Genomic DNA, 18,157 nt, shown 5'->3' with positions numbered 1-18,157 from the left:
GATATTTCTTCCTATCACAGTTACTCAAGCAGTGTAAGTATATTTAGGAAACTTCATAACTTTGCTGTCTTTCTAACCAAAGGCCCTAGTTCAATAGTTTTTTTTATGAATAAGGAGAGGAAACGTCATTACCAGGTTGTGTTCAACGATATTTATTTACTTTCCTATCTCTTAAGGCAGAGCTATAGTTTTGCTTTTAGCAGTTTACATTGACCACTTGATGTGTATGTTGGTGCAGTATTCTCCAAAAATGAGCCATCATAGAGGAATCATATACATGGCAGTACAGGTGAACCTGCTCTGCAAGAGCACCTTCCAAATCGCCCATTTTTGCTCAAAGATGGTGTGTGATCTGCACAAAGTTATAAAATTTCACAGGTGAACAACCAGGCGCTGCAACAATAGCGAGAACAACTCAGTTACTAGAAAACATGAACTTACAAACTCATCTTCTTACATCTAGACCAGACTTCTGATATTTCATAACAGGTGGATCACCTCTGGATTGGTAACGGCCCCCCATCGGGTCAAATCTTACAAAACATTCTAGGAGTACGCCTGCCTCTCAGACCAGTTATTAGATTCCTCCCCAGTGCAAACTAATATGGATTTATCCTAAATAAGAGGACATGAGAGGATTTAGCATCTGCAGGTAAGATATTAAACGTTTATTATGTCTTACTGGAACTTAAATTGCCATTCCTTTAAGTCTCACAATAAGTTAAGATAAGTTACTGACTCATCAAGTCATGACTGCCCACAGCAAATATGGGTCAATACTGCTGAGTAGCTGCTTGTTTGATTGGGGTGAGAAGAGAAGCGTCGCATGATGAATCGTCCTGATTGCTCTGTAATCCATCCCATAATTCATCGACCAGGCGAGCTCATCTATCAATACACGACCTGCAAAGTCCCTGAAGATTTTTGCTTTTAGGAAGGAAGGTTCCACCGTCTTGTGTCTTCTCAGCGGTGCAAAGCCAGAGTTCACTTCGGGCCAAGTCACTTATACAAAACAGAAAAATGTTAGCGGAAGCAAAGTCAGGAGACCCGAGATGAAGAGGGGGAAAGTTGGGTGGTTTTACCACACACGGTGACCCCTAATCACACATAAGGTTAAGATATACTTTGACGATCAAGAAGACCTCACAGACACACAGATTCTCACAGACACGTATTTCGCACTGTAACTACCTGCTTCCAGGTAAGCTCTTCCTGGCTTTGGATTGGTATGCAACCCTCTGCCAGTAATCCAGACTCAAGTTACTCACACTCACACACATAAAACACCTGGGCACTTCTCTAACAGACTCGCAGGCTCCATGCTTTAGGCTACCTGCCATAGACATTAAGGACTGACATACCTTTCTCCTATCATTTCCATGTCTCTCTGCCTCGTTCCCCCTCCTTTCTTTACTTTGCTTGTCCATCAATCTCCCTCTAGACTGTGCACTTTTTCACACACATCTATCTCACAATGGCCAAGACGCCTCTTTCTTCGTCTCTGTAAATTCCTCGCAGCACTTTTTTTCCACACCATTTAAGAGAGCAAATATGTCTCTAATCTTTCCTTTAAATTCCCTTCATTCATTCTGTCTGTATACACCCCTCCTCCTTCGCTGTAAGTTATTCCAGGCGCAGCTTTCACTCCCGGTGTGACACGACGGGCAAAGTAGCAGCATCACTGCTGGCAGCTCCATTATCCTGGATATCTCATCGGTTGACACCGACGCTCTCTGACCCTTTGCCCCACTGCTCTGAACTCTGACACTCGTACAGCCCGGGTGACAGGTGATTAATGAAGCCGCATGCGTCCAGCCAAACTTTAGATAGACAGCTTCATGTTTAAACATCGTCTGCAGAGTTACATATTACATTAAAATAAAGTTTTGCTTCGCAAAACAAACTGAACATCAAATTTAGCTCTTTTCTTCACCTCTGCTTCCTGTATAAAATTTGCTCAATTAGCTGGCAACACAATCATGATTGGTCATTTGCAAACTCAAAACTCTTGGGCTCGAAACAACAATCTTCTTGTGGACGTTGTCACTGAGGAAGGAAGACTTGGCTGCATTTTATCATTTTGATCTTCCAACCCCGCTCTAAAGTCTGCAGGCTGTGAAGTTCACTCTGTCTACTGGGAGTTACTCACCAATTTGTATTCCCATTTCTTAACACTGTTTTTCTTCCTACTGTTTCTTCCATTTCATGCCCTATTTAAGTAAAACCCAGCGTAGGAGTTTTGTTTTCATTTGAGGGGTAACATTTTTATTAAATACAGAGATAAATTAAATATCCACACATATCCTCAAATCTGAAGTATATTTTAATTGTATGTATAAGGAAATTTTATATCATAATACTGTAAGTTCACATTTGCTCTGCAACTGTTTTTCATTTTGGTCAATAGTATTTGATAAAATAAGAGATCAAGCTCATTTATAAAGCCAAAATACCTCTAAGTGACCTTTTTCAGGTGAATATTGTTTTATATATAAATGAACCAAGTTTCTTTACAGCATCTTTTGATTCTTGAGTTGACAAATGACATTCCAACAGGGGCTCAACTACATCTTTTCTGCTGTAAATGCACATTAGACAGTTTACACATCATAGGCATTCTCATATATCACGTTTCTATTCAGCAGTACATCAAATTCTAGCTTTTACATTTAATGCTACATTCAATCTTAACAAAACTCTCCATTATTCTAATAAAGTTACCTTAGTGCCATGCTCTCATGGTAAACTGAGTTAAATTTAGCAAGCCAAAGTTATTAAATCCAGCAGAGTTCAGGCCAGAACTCACGTCATGTTTTATGGCGCACAGTTAAAGCTGAGGATGTAATGCAGCTTAGCAAAAAAACGAAAGAAAAAAAAACTGCACACAGCAGTAAAGACCGCAAAAAGCACACAAAAAAGAGCTGTGCACACATCCTTTACATTGTTGCTGTGTAAAATAATTTGTTGTTCTGTTGCCCCCTAAACAACATCAGCGGAGCTGGAAAACTCTTACTAAAATAACTCGAGAGTGAATCAGGCATTGTGTTCGGACGAGAATGACCAAATCACTTCTTAGGAATGAGTCGCCTTGAGCGTTTCAGATAGGCGGTCATGTGATTCATATGATGGTGAGTCACCAACACCTCGAAACTGTTGTAACTATTAGCTCACCCTCAAGGTAATTCATAATCTGTGCAAGCATGACATGGAAGCATTTGAAGACCAAGACGTTAAACAGCAAGGAAAGAAACATACAATTACCTTTCCCACTGTTTTGACTAAATACAATGTGTCTGATCCAAGAGTGCTAATGAAAACATTTCTTGAACTAGAAAAAAACCTGTGTGTGTGTGTGTGTGTGTGTGTGTGTTAAAGAGCCGTTCTCTAATTAGAGTGCATGTTTGTGAGTTTTTATATCTGCTAGAAACAGCAACCAGGGGGTGCAGAAAACATTGCTGAATCGTAACGCAATGCGCCTGCAGCTATACTCGTTTCTTCAACGAAGAAAGAAAAAATATCTGAAGTGAAGCAAAAAATAAAGAGACAGGGTGGAAATGTATGACATTTTATGGCTATTGGTTGTGAGCTATCCCAAACTGTATCTTAAAGCTTTGAGCTAATAAATTCCATCACTAAACTTTAATTAAATTAAAGAAAGTTTGTGAGCTTGTTAGTATTTTTTTATTTGTCATTAAGGTTTATTTTATTTTTTATTGTTATTCAGATTGTGCTTCTTTGTATAATCCTCTTCAACTTTCTTTGTGAGAATAAGCAAATGGGAAGTGTGAATAAATTTTATTACAAATGGAACAAACCTAAGAATCAAGGCTAAGCATAGGAAGTAAAGAAGTACCTTAAACGTTTAAGGTTTTTAAACTATATGAACAACAAGTCTTGCAATTATTGGAAATATGTTTGCTCATACATTACTCACTAGGTGCTCAATAAGCTCTTTTAATTACGTCACAGATTTTATTTTACAATATAATTGACTTCTTTGCTGTTAATCTTTGTCAAAGTTTTATTACTGAAAACTGCATTAAAATGTATTGATGATCTCACTGATAAAAACTGCAAGTCATAACATTTTGCATGGACAAAATTCATCCAAACATACTTTAAATTTTTTCTTACCAAAGGTTTAATTTTTCACAAGTTTTTGTTGGTAAGAGGGAGGCGACCGCCCAGTTCTTTGCTTGTATAAATCACCTCCTACTTAGATCTCACGTCTGGAACATTCTTCACCTTTGACCGCTCTCAAACCCAGAGGTCATCGTCACTGTGGCAACAAAAACGCTTGGAGCACCTCTATCTTAATTAAAAAACATTATTTACTCAGAGAAAATTTCATCCTCTCTACCTTTGACCTCTCTCTTCCTGTCTCCCCCCTCCTCTCTCTATGGAACCAACAAACTATTGACACCATAGAAAGGCCCACATCCTCTGAAGTTTTCCTGCACTTTCGTGTCACACCAGTGCCCAGGCTGTAGTACTTGGCAGAGTCTGCATGTGAGTGTTTCTGTGAGAAAGTGTGTGTGTGTGCATGTGTGTGTGTGTGTGGAGTGGGGTTAACCTTTCACAGAAGACAAAGCTACAACGTTAAGACTCAGTGCTTTGTGGCAAAGCGTCATCAGGAAAGCGTTTAGTAGAGGATTAGAGCGTACTATATACACATCAACAAACACACATTAAAAATGCACTTTAACTCATTCAAACTCTTATTTAATGCTGATGTAATGTGTGTCAATTAACTTTTTAAATGTTTACGTTTCATAAGTAAAAGTGGTAGGATACTTTCTTAAGCTCACGCATCAAATACCATAAACGACTTTTCGGTAACACTCTATTTGAAGGGGGGTGAATAAGACTGACATGACCCTGTCATAAACATGACATAACACCTGTCATGAACATGAATAAGCCTTCATGAATATTTATGACTGTTGTCATAAAGCGTCATTCGGTAAATTATGACACTTTTAATACAAAGTTGACATTATTCAAAATGTCTTTGTTATGACAACTTGACATTAACCAAGAAATCATTACTGATATAAATTTGTTATAAAAGTATTACTGATTTCACTTTAAAATTTAGGTAATTTTATGTTATTAAAGGCAAAGTTTAAACAGTAATGATTTCTTGGTCAAGTTGTCATAACAAAGACATTTTGAATAATGTCAACTTTGTATTAAAAGTGTCATAATTTACCAAATGACACTTTATGAAACAGTCATAAATATTCATGAAGGCTTATTCATGTTCATGACAGGTGTTATGTCATGTTTATGACTGTGTCATGACAGTCTTATTCACCCCCCTTCAAATAAAGTGTTACCGACTTTTCTTTGCAATTTCTTCCAACATCTCTTCTTTAAAAATGAAACAAAACTCAAAACAGGATAAGATAGTATTTGTCCAGATGAAATGACAATAAAATTGGACATAATTAAAAACTGGAAAGCAGAAATTAAGTAAATGAAAGCTGTTTTTTTTTTTCAATTTTAAATAGTTTTGTAACTAAATGAAATGCTGATAAAGATAACGCTAACAAAACAGTAAATGAAAAGTTCAGATATGCATGAAGCATCTTTTCTGCTTTGTTGCAGATTGTCTATCAGAACAGCAAAAATATAAAATAATGTTCTTTTTTTGCAACATATTGAAATGAACAAAAGAATAAAATGCAAACATGTATCTAAAATTCTGATGAGCTGAACGAGGTTAGAAATTTACTTCTTGTCCTCTTCTGCATTCCTCAGCTGAGTTCTCACAACTGGCGCACATTGAAAGTAGCATATTGTTGCAAAGCCATGAAGCAGACTGCTGAATCTTCTGCAAGCACAAGGTTAGACACTGAGAGCTTTAAAAAAAAGTGTTTTATGAGCTTCTATCAAAACAGTGATTTGGTGGTCTTAATGTTTTATCGCCCGAAAGGAAGGATGTTAGCTACCGGCAGCATATAGTTCACTCTTGGTAAACTAGGTGTATACTTGCTGCTGTTAACGACCCCTCTAGACAATTTAAGTTCACTTCTCAACAAACTGGTGTGCTAATTGTTCAGTAAGTTTCGAAATCATACTCCACAAAATACTCAACGTATTGTGCAAAGTGGTGGGATCCTTGCTTCAAACAAAACAATAAAACTCAGCAGTTATACAGCAAAGATTGAGGAGCATATTAAAACTGTGTTTGAGTTCAGACATAATCCTGAGATGACAAGGAAATAGTTAATGTGATATCATGGTTATGTGGACTGGAGACGGATGAACAACGTTTCCATCATGATACTTCAGATGCCATAAAAATGTCCCAGTCAGCCACAACATTAAAAATACAAAAGGTTATATGACTGACTATTGGGTTACAGTGATTAATGTAATGGTATCAGGTGTTTGTGATGGATTAGTGAAGCCAATAAACTATAAATTCCAGAAATGAACACTCTTAAAAACAAAGCAAAACAAAAAAAAATTCTGGTTATAAGACCCAAATGGCCTTTAAACATTAAACACACATGTAGACGCAGATGAAAGCGTGTTGATGTATGCCACCAAACCACTACAGCACAAACAATGGAAAAGTTTAATTATGCATGTAAATGTGTTCTGTGCACTGTGGGAAAGATGATGGAGGGAGCGTTGCGTACTGGGAAATGTTCTGCTGAGTAACTTTAGGTGCTGTGGTTCATTTGGATGTTACACTGAAACGCATTAGAGTTGACGCCTCTCTCTCCTTCACTCATTTCCACTCGTAATTGGTTTCTTTTGGTCAGAAACTTGTAAAGAAACTTCTCAATTCTGAAGTATTCTTCAAAGTTTTGTTTTTCTCTAAGTGACTGCTTCAAATTAGAGCTTTGTAACACCTCAAATATCTTTGATGGTAACACATCTACTTAAAATAGTCCTTTTAACACATTTTTATTTTCCAAAAGTTTGCCTTTCTTTCCTTCTCGAAGGAAATTCTCACATAAAATACCAAGAACAAAATCTACTTAACCAATTTATGCTTCATGTTGTTTCAGACTCTTAAATTAGCACAGCAAAGGCAGAATAAACAAAAATGTAATTAATCCGGACCTAATTAGCAATTGCAACGGTATGGTAACCAAAAGTGACCACAATCTCCCACCGCACACACAAATATAACCCATATATGAACACACGCAACATTTCTGAATTCATAATCATTCATATCCATACATTACAATGTAAAAGCTGAGACGATGTTTCCTCTTACCAATCATTCCCTTCATTTAAGCTGGGCAGACAAATATTAAAAATCTATCAAACTCAACAGGTCATCTTTTATTAATCAAAGTGTCAGGGTTTATTTTTCCAGCTTATTTTTCAGCTGTGTTGTGAGCCATGATTTAACTGGATACAATCTCTCCCTTAGAACAAAAAAACTCATTACAGATGTTATTGGAAAATGACAGAAAATATCATTTCCAATAATGTTACATTTTCTACTTCAGGGAATTTGCTAATAACAGCTATTCACCAATGATGTCTATTATTCTATTACTAACCCCATTAAAATATTGGAGGGAGATGTGCTAATTAAGCTAAAGTAATAATTCTGCGTCTGAATCAAAAATAATTTACACCTGATGACCAACATTGGGTCATGAGGTCAGCTTGAGGTTGAACTTTCCTTGCTCTGCTGCACTTGCCTGGTCAGGATCATCAACCAAAGATCACAAAACAGCTCAAACAACAACATGAATTCTTGTATGAGAACCATTTCCAACAAACTGACTTGGTTACTCTGCAACAAATATTAACTGAAAGTCACCATTAACATATTTAAATCAGAAAAGTAACAGGAAATCAGTGTTTTCAAGAATTAGTTTTCTAATTTTTGTCTTTTCATTTTATGGACATACACTGCATGGTTAGACAAAAAAATAATAACAATAATAAAACAATTTTAAGAAAATAAGAAAAAAATATTTCACAGCATATAATAAGCATTGTATTTTTAAAAACATAAAATTAACTAATCCTCTCATAATGTAAAATGGATAAGTTAGCGACAATGATTCATTAAATAATTGATTTTCTTTGTATTTATTTCCTTTGGGTTTTTCGCAAAACGTAGAAGTGTATTGTACTCATGTTTTTATCTACCTGGTTTAATTTCTATGTAACCACAGATTTTTCTGTAAATCTGTGGTTACATAGTTTTATGCATTTAGTTTTATGCCTCCCTAATCTTACGGAACATGGAGAACCAACATCTGCTTTTATCAGAACCTGGATCCAGAGAAAGCCCTACTAGTTTATAAATTATGGATTACTTATTCTTATTAAACATAGAGGACCAATAAGTAGTTTTATACTTTTACCTTTCTCTCTTTTGTTTGGTTTTCTTGCTCTGCTTGCAAAGCATTTTAAACTGCCTTGTCCTGAATATGTGCTACATAAATAAAATTGCCTTCTCTTACCCTAAATAGAGTTTGTATTGTCTGATCTTAAACCTAATACGAAGGGTTTCTTGAGCTAGCACAATTCTTGGTTAAAGTCCAGAGCTTGAAGTTATTGCCGGTCCATCTTACTTTACAGAGTCCCTCTAATGAACTGGCACAGTTTGATCTCCCACTAAAAGTGTCTCATTGCTCTCTTCTTTTCCCCTCAGAGCAAACAGTCCCAGCTGTGGTCCTCAGCACTGCTGCTGCGTGACTCTCGTTGGAGTAGGGAGCAGGAGAGCCATCTCTGTGTCACATTCAGACAGAAACACAGAGGACATTTCGGTACTTCCAGAACAATATGTCTCCAGGTGAGTCTTTGTAACGGAGTCAGGGACCTGGAGCGCCGCGAACGACGATGTGAGCATCTAACGACGGCGGTAGACGGCACGGCCTGGACACAGGTGTTTGAAATGGGGTATGATGAAGAGGATTCAGATCTCATTCTACATGCTCTTTCTTCTGTTGCAGGAATTTGCAACAATACCATCAGCAAGGACATGTTTTAAATATTTTAATTTCAGATCATGTTTGTTCATCTTCATTTCATTTACTTTAAAAAGCCATCAAGCCAAACAACTTCAAAGGGACTGCCAATATTAAGTGAAGAAAGGTTTTGTAGATACTTCGCAGTATCCCTTGTGACATACTAATATTGATGTTTTTATTTCATCCATCGACCCTTGGACATGTAACCCACTGACTTTGACTATCTGTGGAACCTGAAGATATAGGTTAAACACCTAATAAATAATTTTAGTACAAGGCTATAGAAACCACTTTCTGACTCTGGTACATTTATTAATTTATGTTTATTTGTCAATAATTTATATGTATTTGGATGTGAAGTTAGCAATGTTTAAGTGCAAGTAAATTCACCAGTGGTCTACATTAGTAATGCTAACGGCATTTGACTCACCAACAAATACTGTTCAGGTCACTGCTGACTGTTTTTTCCTACCAGCAACAGATCATTTGTCCTAATTAAAGTTTCTGTCTGACAGTTGTCTCAATATTCTGGTCCAACATGATATTAAAAAGTTAAGAAAGCTAGTATGACATTATGTTGGTGCGTCAAATAAAACATCCATAGTTTTATTACGTTTTTCTGACATCAAGACATCAGCTGTCAAGGAAACCCAGATTTGTTAGATTAACAAAAACAAAGTACTTCAGTTTAAACCTTTTTAAATGTGTTGCTCAGGACTGAAATATGGACAAATATATCATTGTATTCTCTCATTTTCAGTTTTTTTAATTATATATAGTACAATGATATGTCAAGGTAAGCTAAATATATTCTTAAATGATTTTAAGAATACATTTTTTAGTTAGAATTTAATCACTTTAATTCAAAAGGTAGCACCAGTGGGAGTTCACTTACAGGAGCAACACAATTTCAATAAATAATTCAATATACGTTCAGATTGTGATGTTTTGGAAAACTAATCCATCACCTTCAGTCTTATAATGTGAAAAAAGTTTTATTCAGTTTAGTTGACACCAAAATCTCATACCTTCACAACTGCACGTATTCAGGCACGAATCAATCTCAGTCATGTGTTTGTCTAAGCAAACAAATGTACAGAAATCACACCTGACCTCATTCGTACTACAACTCAGCTCTCAGAAGGCTAAACCACAGAGCTGTGCAAAGGTTAAACTCATACAGTATGTACTCACAAACACACACATGTTAAAGCCACAAAAAATGAAAACATTTTCATAATAGCAGGTTCAGCAAGTGTTCATTTATAGCTGCACTGTTGCAAAACTGAAAGCCAGTCAAGCTAGCACATACCTTAAGCCCTCAATATGAAACCCAACAAGATTGTATTTCAGAGGTTCTCAGGGACTTCTTTTGTTTTCTAAAAGTGAAAAGACTATAAAATCTAAACAACAGCAGAAAATAAGTTTTTCATTAAACAATAAAAATGTGTTTCAGCTTTCACCGAATGGTGTGCAAATGTCATTTCTCAGCAGTTTGATTAGTCCTTAAATTTATTTTGCTGCTTTCATTTTTTGTGTCTGTGAATCTTAGCTGAAATTAAATATTTTTACATCATCGATGCTGAGACAGCTAACATAAAAACGCTTGTAAGTGACATGTTGAGTAGCGCAATTTATCTGCGTTGTATTTTTACCTCAGCCCACACGCTGAGCAAAGTGCCAGCTCTTGGCCTTGAGAGCACACACACTTGCAGAATCACAGACGCGCATGCAGACACACACCCTTATACACAGCGGGTCAAGCCCAGCCGACCACGGCAGCAGCCGCAGAACATAAACAACTTTCACACACTGTGTGAATCAGCTCAGCATTTCAGCATAGCTTTAGATAAATATATTCAGCCGCACATATAAATATATGCAACCATAATTACTCCCCGGGACCCGCAAATGACCGTGACGGGAAGTCGGTTCCCACAGTTTCAGCAGCGTTGCAGGCCCAGCCCAGCAGTACTGGGAATCCAAAACTCGGTTCACAGAGAACACTGGGACAGACTGGAGAAGGTGCTCAGCGAAAACAAACAGCGGTTTGCCAGGTTGAATGCAAACCAGAGCAATTTATGTGTGCAACTGAAACTATGTTGTGGCGAAAAGGTAACCCAAAGGAAAAACCAGTTCTGAAATATCTAATTAGACCTTCTTCTGTCAGCCATTCTCACTTTCTCCGCTCACAGACTAAAACACACACCTCTCTCCCAGCGGGCAGCAGCTGTTGGGGTGATAATCTCCATTAGCTACTGAACTGGCTGCTACGGACAGTGCCATGCAAGTTCAGTTTCTCACCCTCCTAACACCTTCATCCAACCGAGAACCCCAGCACAATGTCACAAAGAAAACCTTTTTCTTTGGCATTTTACAAAGAATTGTTGGAACATCAAACCCACTGGACTTGGATTTGTTGATGTTAGAAATACACAAACTCATTTAAAGCATTAGCAATCTTTTGAGCTTCGTCACAAGTAAAAAGGTTTCTTGCGCTACAGGCGTTCAGTAGAAATCAAATGAGCGACAGACATAAGAAAAAGAAAAAAAAAAAAAACAGCAGCATGACTTACAGTCTGTGAAGTTTTGTCGTTCCCAGGAAAAGCAGCTCAGGAAACACGGCCAGATTATTCCGATTCAGGCGGCTGTAAAAACACAAAACAAGATTAGATACAAGAGTGGGCTTAAAATATAGATGTGGATAACTGCTATTTTTAAAAAATATATATTTTGGTTTGTCTTTATGCTAATAATAATGGCAATATTTTAGCATTTCATATATATATATATATATATATATATATATATATATATAAAACATTAAGAGCCCACTGCACCGAACCCCATTGAAAAACTCCTGGTTATTCCACCAAATATTCATTTCTGAACTCTTCCTGAGTTAAAACATTAGCGTTGTTTCTAAATGAATATGAACTTGTTCTCTTTGCATTATTGAGGTCTGAAAGCGCTGCATCCTTTCCGCTGTTTTGACCATTTCTCATTTTCTGAAAATAAATTAACCCAGCAGTCTTGTTTTTTGACAATGGAAGAATCCAGAAAAACTGTCAAGAACATGCGAAACGTCTTGCAGAAAAAAAACAGACAGGGAATCGAACCTCTTTTTGCTACAAGGCAACAACTGTGTCACCGTGGATCCTCTGAAGAAATGCATTGTTATAATTGAAAAGATCACTTCCAACCTAAGTCTGATGGAGGTATGAATAATTCTGGGATTACCTGTACATTTATGCAGTTTCCCAAGCTGAGAAATAACAAAATCACGGCTGTCGCAATGATTGAACAGTTTCCTTAAAACAATTTCAACTGGTTGGGTTTTTGCAAAAAATAAATACAAAACTAATGGATACTATTTCATAAATGCATGTGTTCATGGAGGTGTACATCTGAAAAAAAGAAAAAAAAAAAAGTTATCCATGATTTAATGGGTTGAGCATAGCCGACAAACAAACACTAAACCTGCGAAAGATGAAGGGAGGAGATGGGGGGGGAAACGCGAAGGGAAGGGGTTCAGCTGAAGGGGGCGATGGGGAACGTTATTTCCACAAAGACGAGGGAGAGGAGACGATGTGGGAAAAACAAACAGGCAGTCTGGCCGGGCTACCGAATGTGTGAAAAAGACCCCACTGAGTAAACAAGGCCCTCAGAGGGGAAGAACCCACAACAACTCATCATCACATACACACACACACACACACACACACGCACACATACACACGCGCACACACACAGAGAGAAGAGTTGAGAGAACTCGGGCGAGTTTAATAATCTGGGTGCGATCATTTAACCCCGGTTGAGAGGAGTGAAGAGGTTTGTGTGCCAGTTCATGTTGGTATGTGTGGCCGAGTCTTAAAGTGAGTCAGAGCAGAGTAAGGCAACAGAGTGACACATTGAGAGACGGCCTGCTGAAACAGTTTAACCCTGACACACACACACACACTTGCACGCAAACACGTGACAGGGCCAGCAACGGATGCTCTCTGGACTGCTACTGGACACAAATGAAGTGAGGAGAGTAAATACGAGAAAAACAAGAATGAGTTAAAGTTGAAAGAAAACCTGTTAGAGGCTGAAAACAACAACGTCGCCCAACAGCAAGAGCTACGCTGGCATTATTTAGACCAAAGCATGCATATTCATGAGTCAAAACGGCCTAATCAAAGTGCAGCTCATATTTAAATTATATTTAAAGTTGGTAGAGACATACCATAGAAGACTGCAGCTGTAACTACAAATTAATTCTGGGGTGGGGGGTACAAATGCATGCCACACTTTTCAGATTTATAAGCATCAGAAACATACAAACAAGTTCAAATACTTGTGTAAGTCACTGTATTTATATTAAAAAAAACTCTCCAAGTTGATACAACAAAACACCGACTCCATTCAAGAATTTGAAGATCTGTCATTTCTCCTCTCATCAACTTTTTCCTCTTCCAACCTCTGCGTTTCACCTCTTTTTACTTCCAAATATGCCGAGCTGGACTCTCCTTAAATAACATCACCCTCTCTGCATCCGTCTTCCACCCCAGAGCGCACAGACGTGCAAAAGACGCTCGCGCACACGCACCGACATTCATGTTCCACAGTTACATCAGAGGCTGCTTAAATATTTAACGGCCAGCAGAAATGATGTTTCTAAATTATTCACCAATCTTCCGTTAAGGCTCGCTCTCGCAGCTAAGAGCTCCACATGGTCCCAGAGAGAGAGAGGCCCACTCCCCTCTGCAGCTCCTGCTCGGCCATCAGAACCCGTTAGTGGGCTAGACATCCCCCTGGGAGGGTGTGTGCTGGAGTGGCGATGCCAGAAAGGTGGTATGAGCTCATCCTCTTAAAATAGTCTCACAGTGCTGTCAGACTTGGAGAACCAGATAATGAAGTAAAAACACAGAAATCAAATCTTGTCTTATTTGCTGAATCTCGGGGGAGGGGGGCTCGATGAGTTTATTGATCTGATGAAGTATCGATCTGTTATTTTTGCAGTATATAGTAAAAAAAAATATATATTAGATTAACCAAACTTTACAAATTTGCTTTCTCCTCCTCTGAAAAACTTCCCTGAGGTCATGAATTCTTAAATTTAATTATTGATAGTTTCCTCTTTAGTAAGCTGCCTTTTATCTGAATGAGTATTCAATAATGCAAAGTACCAAAAATCTCACAATGCAGAATGGAACAGGAATGAAATGATACATTTACATCAAGTAACTCCACCAAAGGTTTTTTAGTGCGGACTTTTTTTTTTTTTTTTGCATTTATTAATTATTGCAGTTTATGTCAATTCTTTTGTTATTTCTATGTAATGTGTTGTAATACATTTTTCGACCCCTAAATACAAATAATTTCCTTTCACAGTTTATCTCTCACACTCTCCCTTGTGGGAACGCATTCAATCCGTTTTCAGTAAAATGAAGCACAATTTTAATTACCTCTAAGGGTAGCGACAACCGATGTATTTCTAGAACTTGCTTAGAAAGCTAATAAAAGTTTTTGTCACAAAGATAGAAGTGAGCAACTAGTTTGCCAGCAGCTGGAGAGCAGAAATCATGTTGCATTTCCTCCTTCACATATTGGATTTATAAAGCCTGGAATGTACCTTCAGACCATTGCTTTACTTTCTGATAATTTTGTTATAAGCGTGTTTATATAACCAATGATAAACAGATGTTGTATTAAGTGAAGCATTTGTTTGTGCATGGATGAGACCATTCAGTGTTTTTGCATAATCTGGATCCACTCGTATCATAGGTTTCCTCTATCCTGACCTAAAACCACAATACTAGGCACTAAAAATACGACATCAAATATGAGATGTATTTTTAACATTTCTGAATTTCAGAATTAAAGTTCATTCAAACAAACCTCTGTCTAAGCTCTTCCAAACAGTCATGAGTGGAAATGGGAATCTGTTGCCTTTCAATGCAACCATCCGTAAAACCCCTCACAATGCTAAGGTGTAAATGCGATGACGCGCGCAAAACTGTGAATTTAACAAAAAATTCTTTATCTCTAAAAAATTGCAAATACAAAAATGATGATATAAAAATCAACTATACATTTCCTTTTGCTTTCGCTCCAAAAAATGCACGTCATACTCGGTCAAAAACTGTATTGCTCCGTGTATATGCAATCCTTCTCCCGTCAGTGTTTTGTTCTAATATAATATAAAGCTCAACAGGAAGTAAGCTTTTCGAAATAAAATTTCACAATAAAACTGGCGTGAACAAATATTAACCTCCTTTAATAACTATGACAAAATTAAAAAACAAAGCATTGTACAAATAATTTAAATATTTCTCATCTATGGCTCTTAAAGGTCCGGTTCACATAACTGGGATTATCTCTGTCATGTAACATTTTGATATACGCATTTTTAGAATTTTCTTTAATCAAAAACAGATCAATAAAGAAGAACTACTTTATATTAGAAGCATGAATCTAGCTAGGAATGTGAGCTATTAATCCTGTAGGCTGAACTTTAACAAGTCTTTTTAACAGTGAACTTCCACAAAATTATCTGTAAAATTATTTTTCTATAACAATTAACGTGTCCACAAATAATGTTGGCACTTAAATTTCACTCGTATTTCAACATATTTTTTGGGAAAGATGTTGCGCAACAGATGACATGTAACAACTATTTGCTCAGATGAATCACTTCCTTTTCCTTGTTCACAGCTAAGTAGATGCATTCATTTAAGAAATGCTTTCGGTTTTAGTCACTTAATGTTTATTTGAACGTACAAAGCTCAGCCAACACCGGATACCTCCGGGATTTTCATTCCGCGTTGTTTTGCGCTGCCCGCGCCGAGCTGAGCCTCTTTGTTTCTCAACCTGAAAGAATGCATCTTTGTCTTCTCTGGGCGTGTGCATGCAGATGCAGTAAACAGCCACTTCCATGCTCATTTGTCACTTGTCAAAGTCTGGCTGAAAGTGAATGAAGACGGAGTGGCCAGTGAGTCTGAGGTGTGAGAGTGACTCCAATGAGTTAATGTCACACTGCAGCGTGGCGATAATCCTCAGAGTCATAAACAGATGCTGGGAGGCCAGTAACCGCACAGTAAACACACTCATTCTCTCTCAGGCATATACAGGGCGCCACAACGGTGTGCCGAAGCATGGAGATGCAAATGAAGTCGTAAATACGCAGACACATGAAAGTTGAGCAGCTCAGCAGCACAACTCAAGATTCTGGGTGGGGAGAAAAAAAAAAAAAAAAAAAAACAACCTCAACCATCATGTATGACCCTGAAAGTGCTGCTGAAGCTTTAAAGCTCGTAAAGAATATTTAACGCACACAGACGCGTGCAAACTTTTGCGGATAGTTCAGTGACTTCACCCAGAACCACTTTAACCTAACTGTCTGATCTGGTTTTACATCTGTTCCAGGAGTGTTTACTGTTGGTTCACATCTGTAACTTCTAAAATGAACAAAGATCCATTATCTGACAAACACTTACTCCATCCTATCTCACAATCTCCTAATTTAAAGTTCAGGTGAGATAAAATATTTGCCTGAAAACACAGATATGCTGAAACCTCATCTTATCACCTGACTGGCAAATTCCTTTGCTATCAGCCAAAAAATCCAACATCACTGTAGGGCTCTTCCTGTAATTGGTGTGTGTGTACAGCTACATGGGCAAAATGTGCAAAAAAAAGTAAGCACATATTATCTACTTTAAGAAGTTATCCACACAACACTACTGTAATTTCAGAAAAGAGAACGCTGTGTGTTATTTCTGACACCTGAATGGTGTTGTGCAGCAATAGGTGGGGAAGGGGCATTACAGTGTACGCTCTAGACTCCATTAAGCCTAAGAAATTCTGGCCTCTCCAACAGTTTTTATGGGTTCTCATTAGAAGCTCTTTAAAGAATAAAAATGGTGTAAAGGAAATTTTAACATTAAACTATGTCTGTGTAACCTGAGTGTGCCTTTTGGACCTAATGGTTCTTATTGTGTGGGAGATTTCAAGGTTCCCTGCTCATTAAAAGCAGACATAGTGAAAAGGATGTAATTATTCAAACAACTTTACAGCTAATCATTTAGCAGTAATCCAGGCCCTTTCTCTGAAATCCACCATCTAGTTGCAATTCTGTTTTTTTCAGGCTTGTATAAAACAAGCACAAAGTTTGACCACTGTCTAATTCCTGCTCCCAAATTTCCTCTTATTTTTTAACCTGAATATTTGCTGGCATTTACTCTAAAACATTTCTTTAATAACATTTGTCAATTACAAGTTACTTTAAAAAGGTTTTTTCTCAGCTGCCATCCTCATCGTCTCACTACCTTTAATTGCCGTTCTCTTTTCAGAGCACTCGGACTCTTAACATCTTTAGTCTCTCCAAATTCAAACAGAGGTGATGCTTTAATCCTTTTAACATGCAAATGAAAGATGTCAGGATCAGGAGCTCCTGATCTTTCCCATTTTATAACCTCGGGGGTTTGAGATAGGAATTTGTGACATTCCTACATAAACAGAACAATAGAAGGAGAAACCCAGATGGTTGACAACGGTGCAAAAACATGAGGAGAGGTTAAAGAATGAATGACAGGCGAGCGGAAGCGTTAGAGGGTTTTTGGGGCCCCCCAAAAACCAAGATAAAACCAGTACTGACAGAGCAGCCTTGCGTAAGCGAGTGCCTCTCTGTGAGTGTATGCATACGCACATGGATGTGTTTATATGTGTGCATGAGTGTGTTGTGACATGTCTGCCTCTCTTCCCCCCACCCCAGTCTAACCCTCGCCCCCGAGACAACAGGCCCACACCTGACCCAGCCCTGCACTGCCTGGCCCTCCAGAGCCAGTTGCAGAAAAGGATGAGAATGGGAACTGTTTTCCACCCCTGTGGGGGGCAGTCAGTGTGGATCCATCAGCCCAGCTTAGGGTCTTCTACTCTGGGTAGCGGTGCCCAGCAGGTTCCCTCTCACCCCCTCCGGCCCCCGAGACGACAGAGGCCTTTGAATTGACCCCCGGACTCCAGACTCCAGAGACGTGCCTTTGTCTGGCATCTGTGGGGGGGTATTGATGACTGACTCCATCTTTGTGTTTGTGAACATGCCAATCTACAAGCACTGCATTACAGCACTATGACAGGACAGCCATGTTGTATGACAACATGTCACTGGGAAGATGTAGCATTGCTGTTTAAATGAACATGTGCGTTGAGCTTCT

General features: G+C 38.1%; 1 protein-coding gene across 2 annotated transcripts in view; it reads right to left on the bottom strand.

Moving 5' to 3' along the window:
* The window catches only part of slit2 (slit homolog 2 (Drosophila)), a 103,375-nt gene that overhangs the window by 77,381 nt on the left and 7,837 nt on the right, over nucleotides 1–18,157 (bottom strand). For both annotated transcript variants that reach the window (XM_088004502.1, XM_088004506.1), the window contains exon 4: nucleotides 11,537–11,608. In XM_088004502.1, coding sequence (XP_087860628.1) covers nucleotides 11,537–11,608 — 72 coding nt within the window. The remainder of the gene's footprint in view (nucleotides 1–11,536; nucleotides 11,609–18,157) is intronic.

Source organism: Poecilia mexicana, unplaced genomic scaffold (genome assembly GCF_051168715.1).
Source record: "Poecilia mexicana isolate PSO_F unplaced genomic scaffold, ASM5116871v1 scaffold_1, whole genome shotgun sequence".
NCBI lineage: Eukaryota > Metazoa > Chordata > Actinopteri > Cyprinodontiformes > Poeciliidae > Poecilia > Poecilia mexicana.
This window is presented reverse-complemented; position numbering and strand designations above follow the sequence as displayed.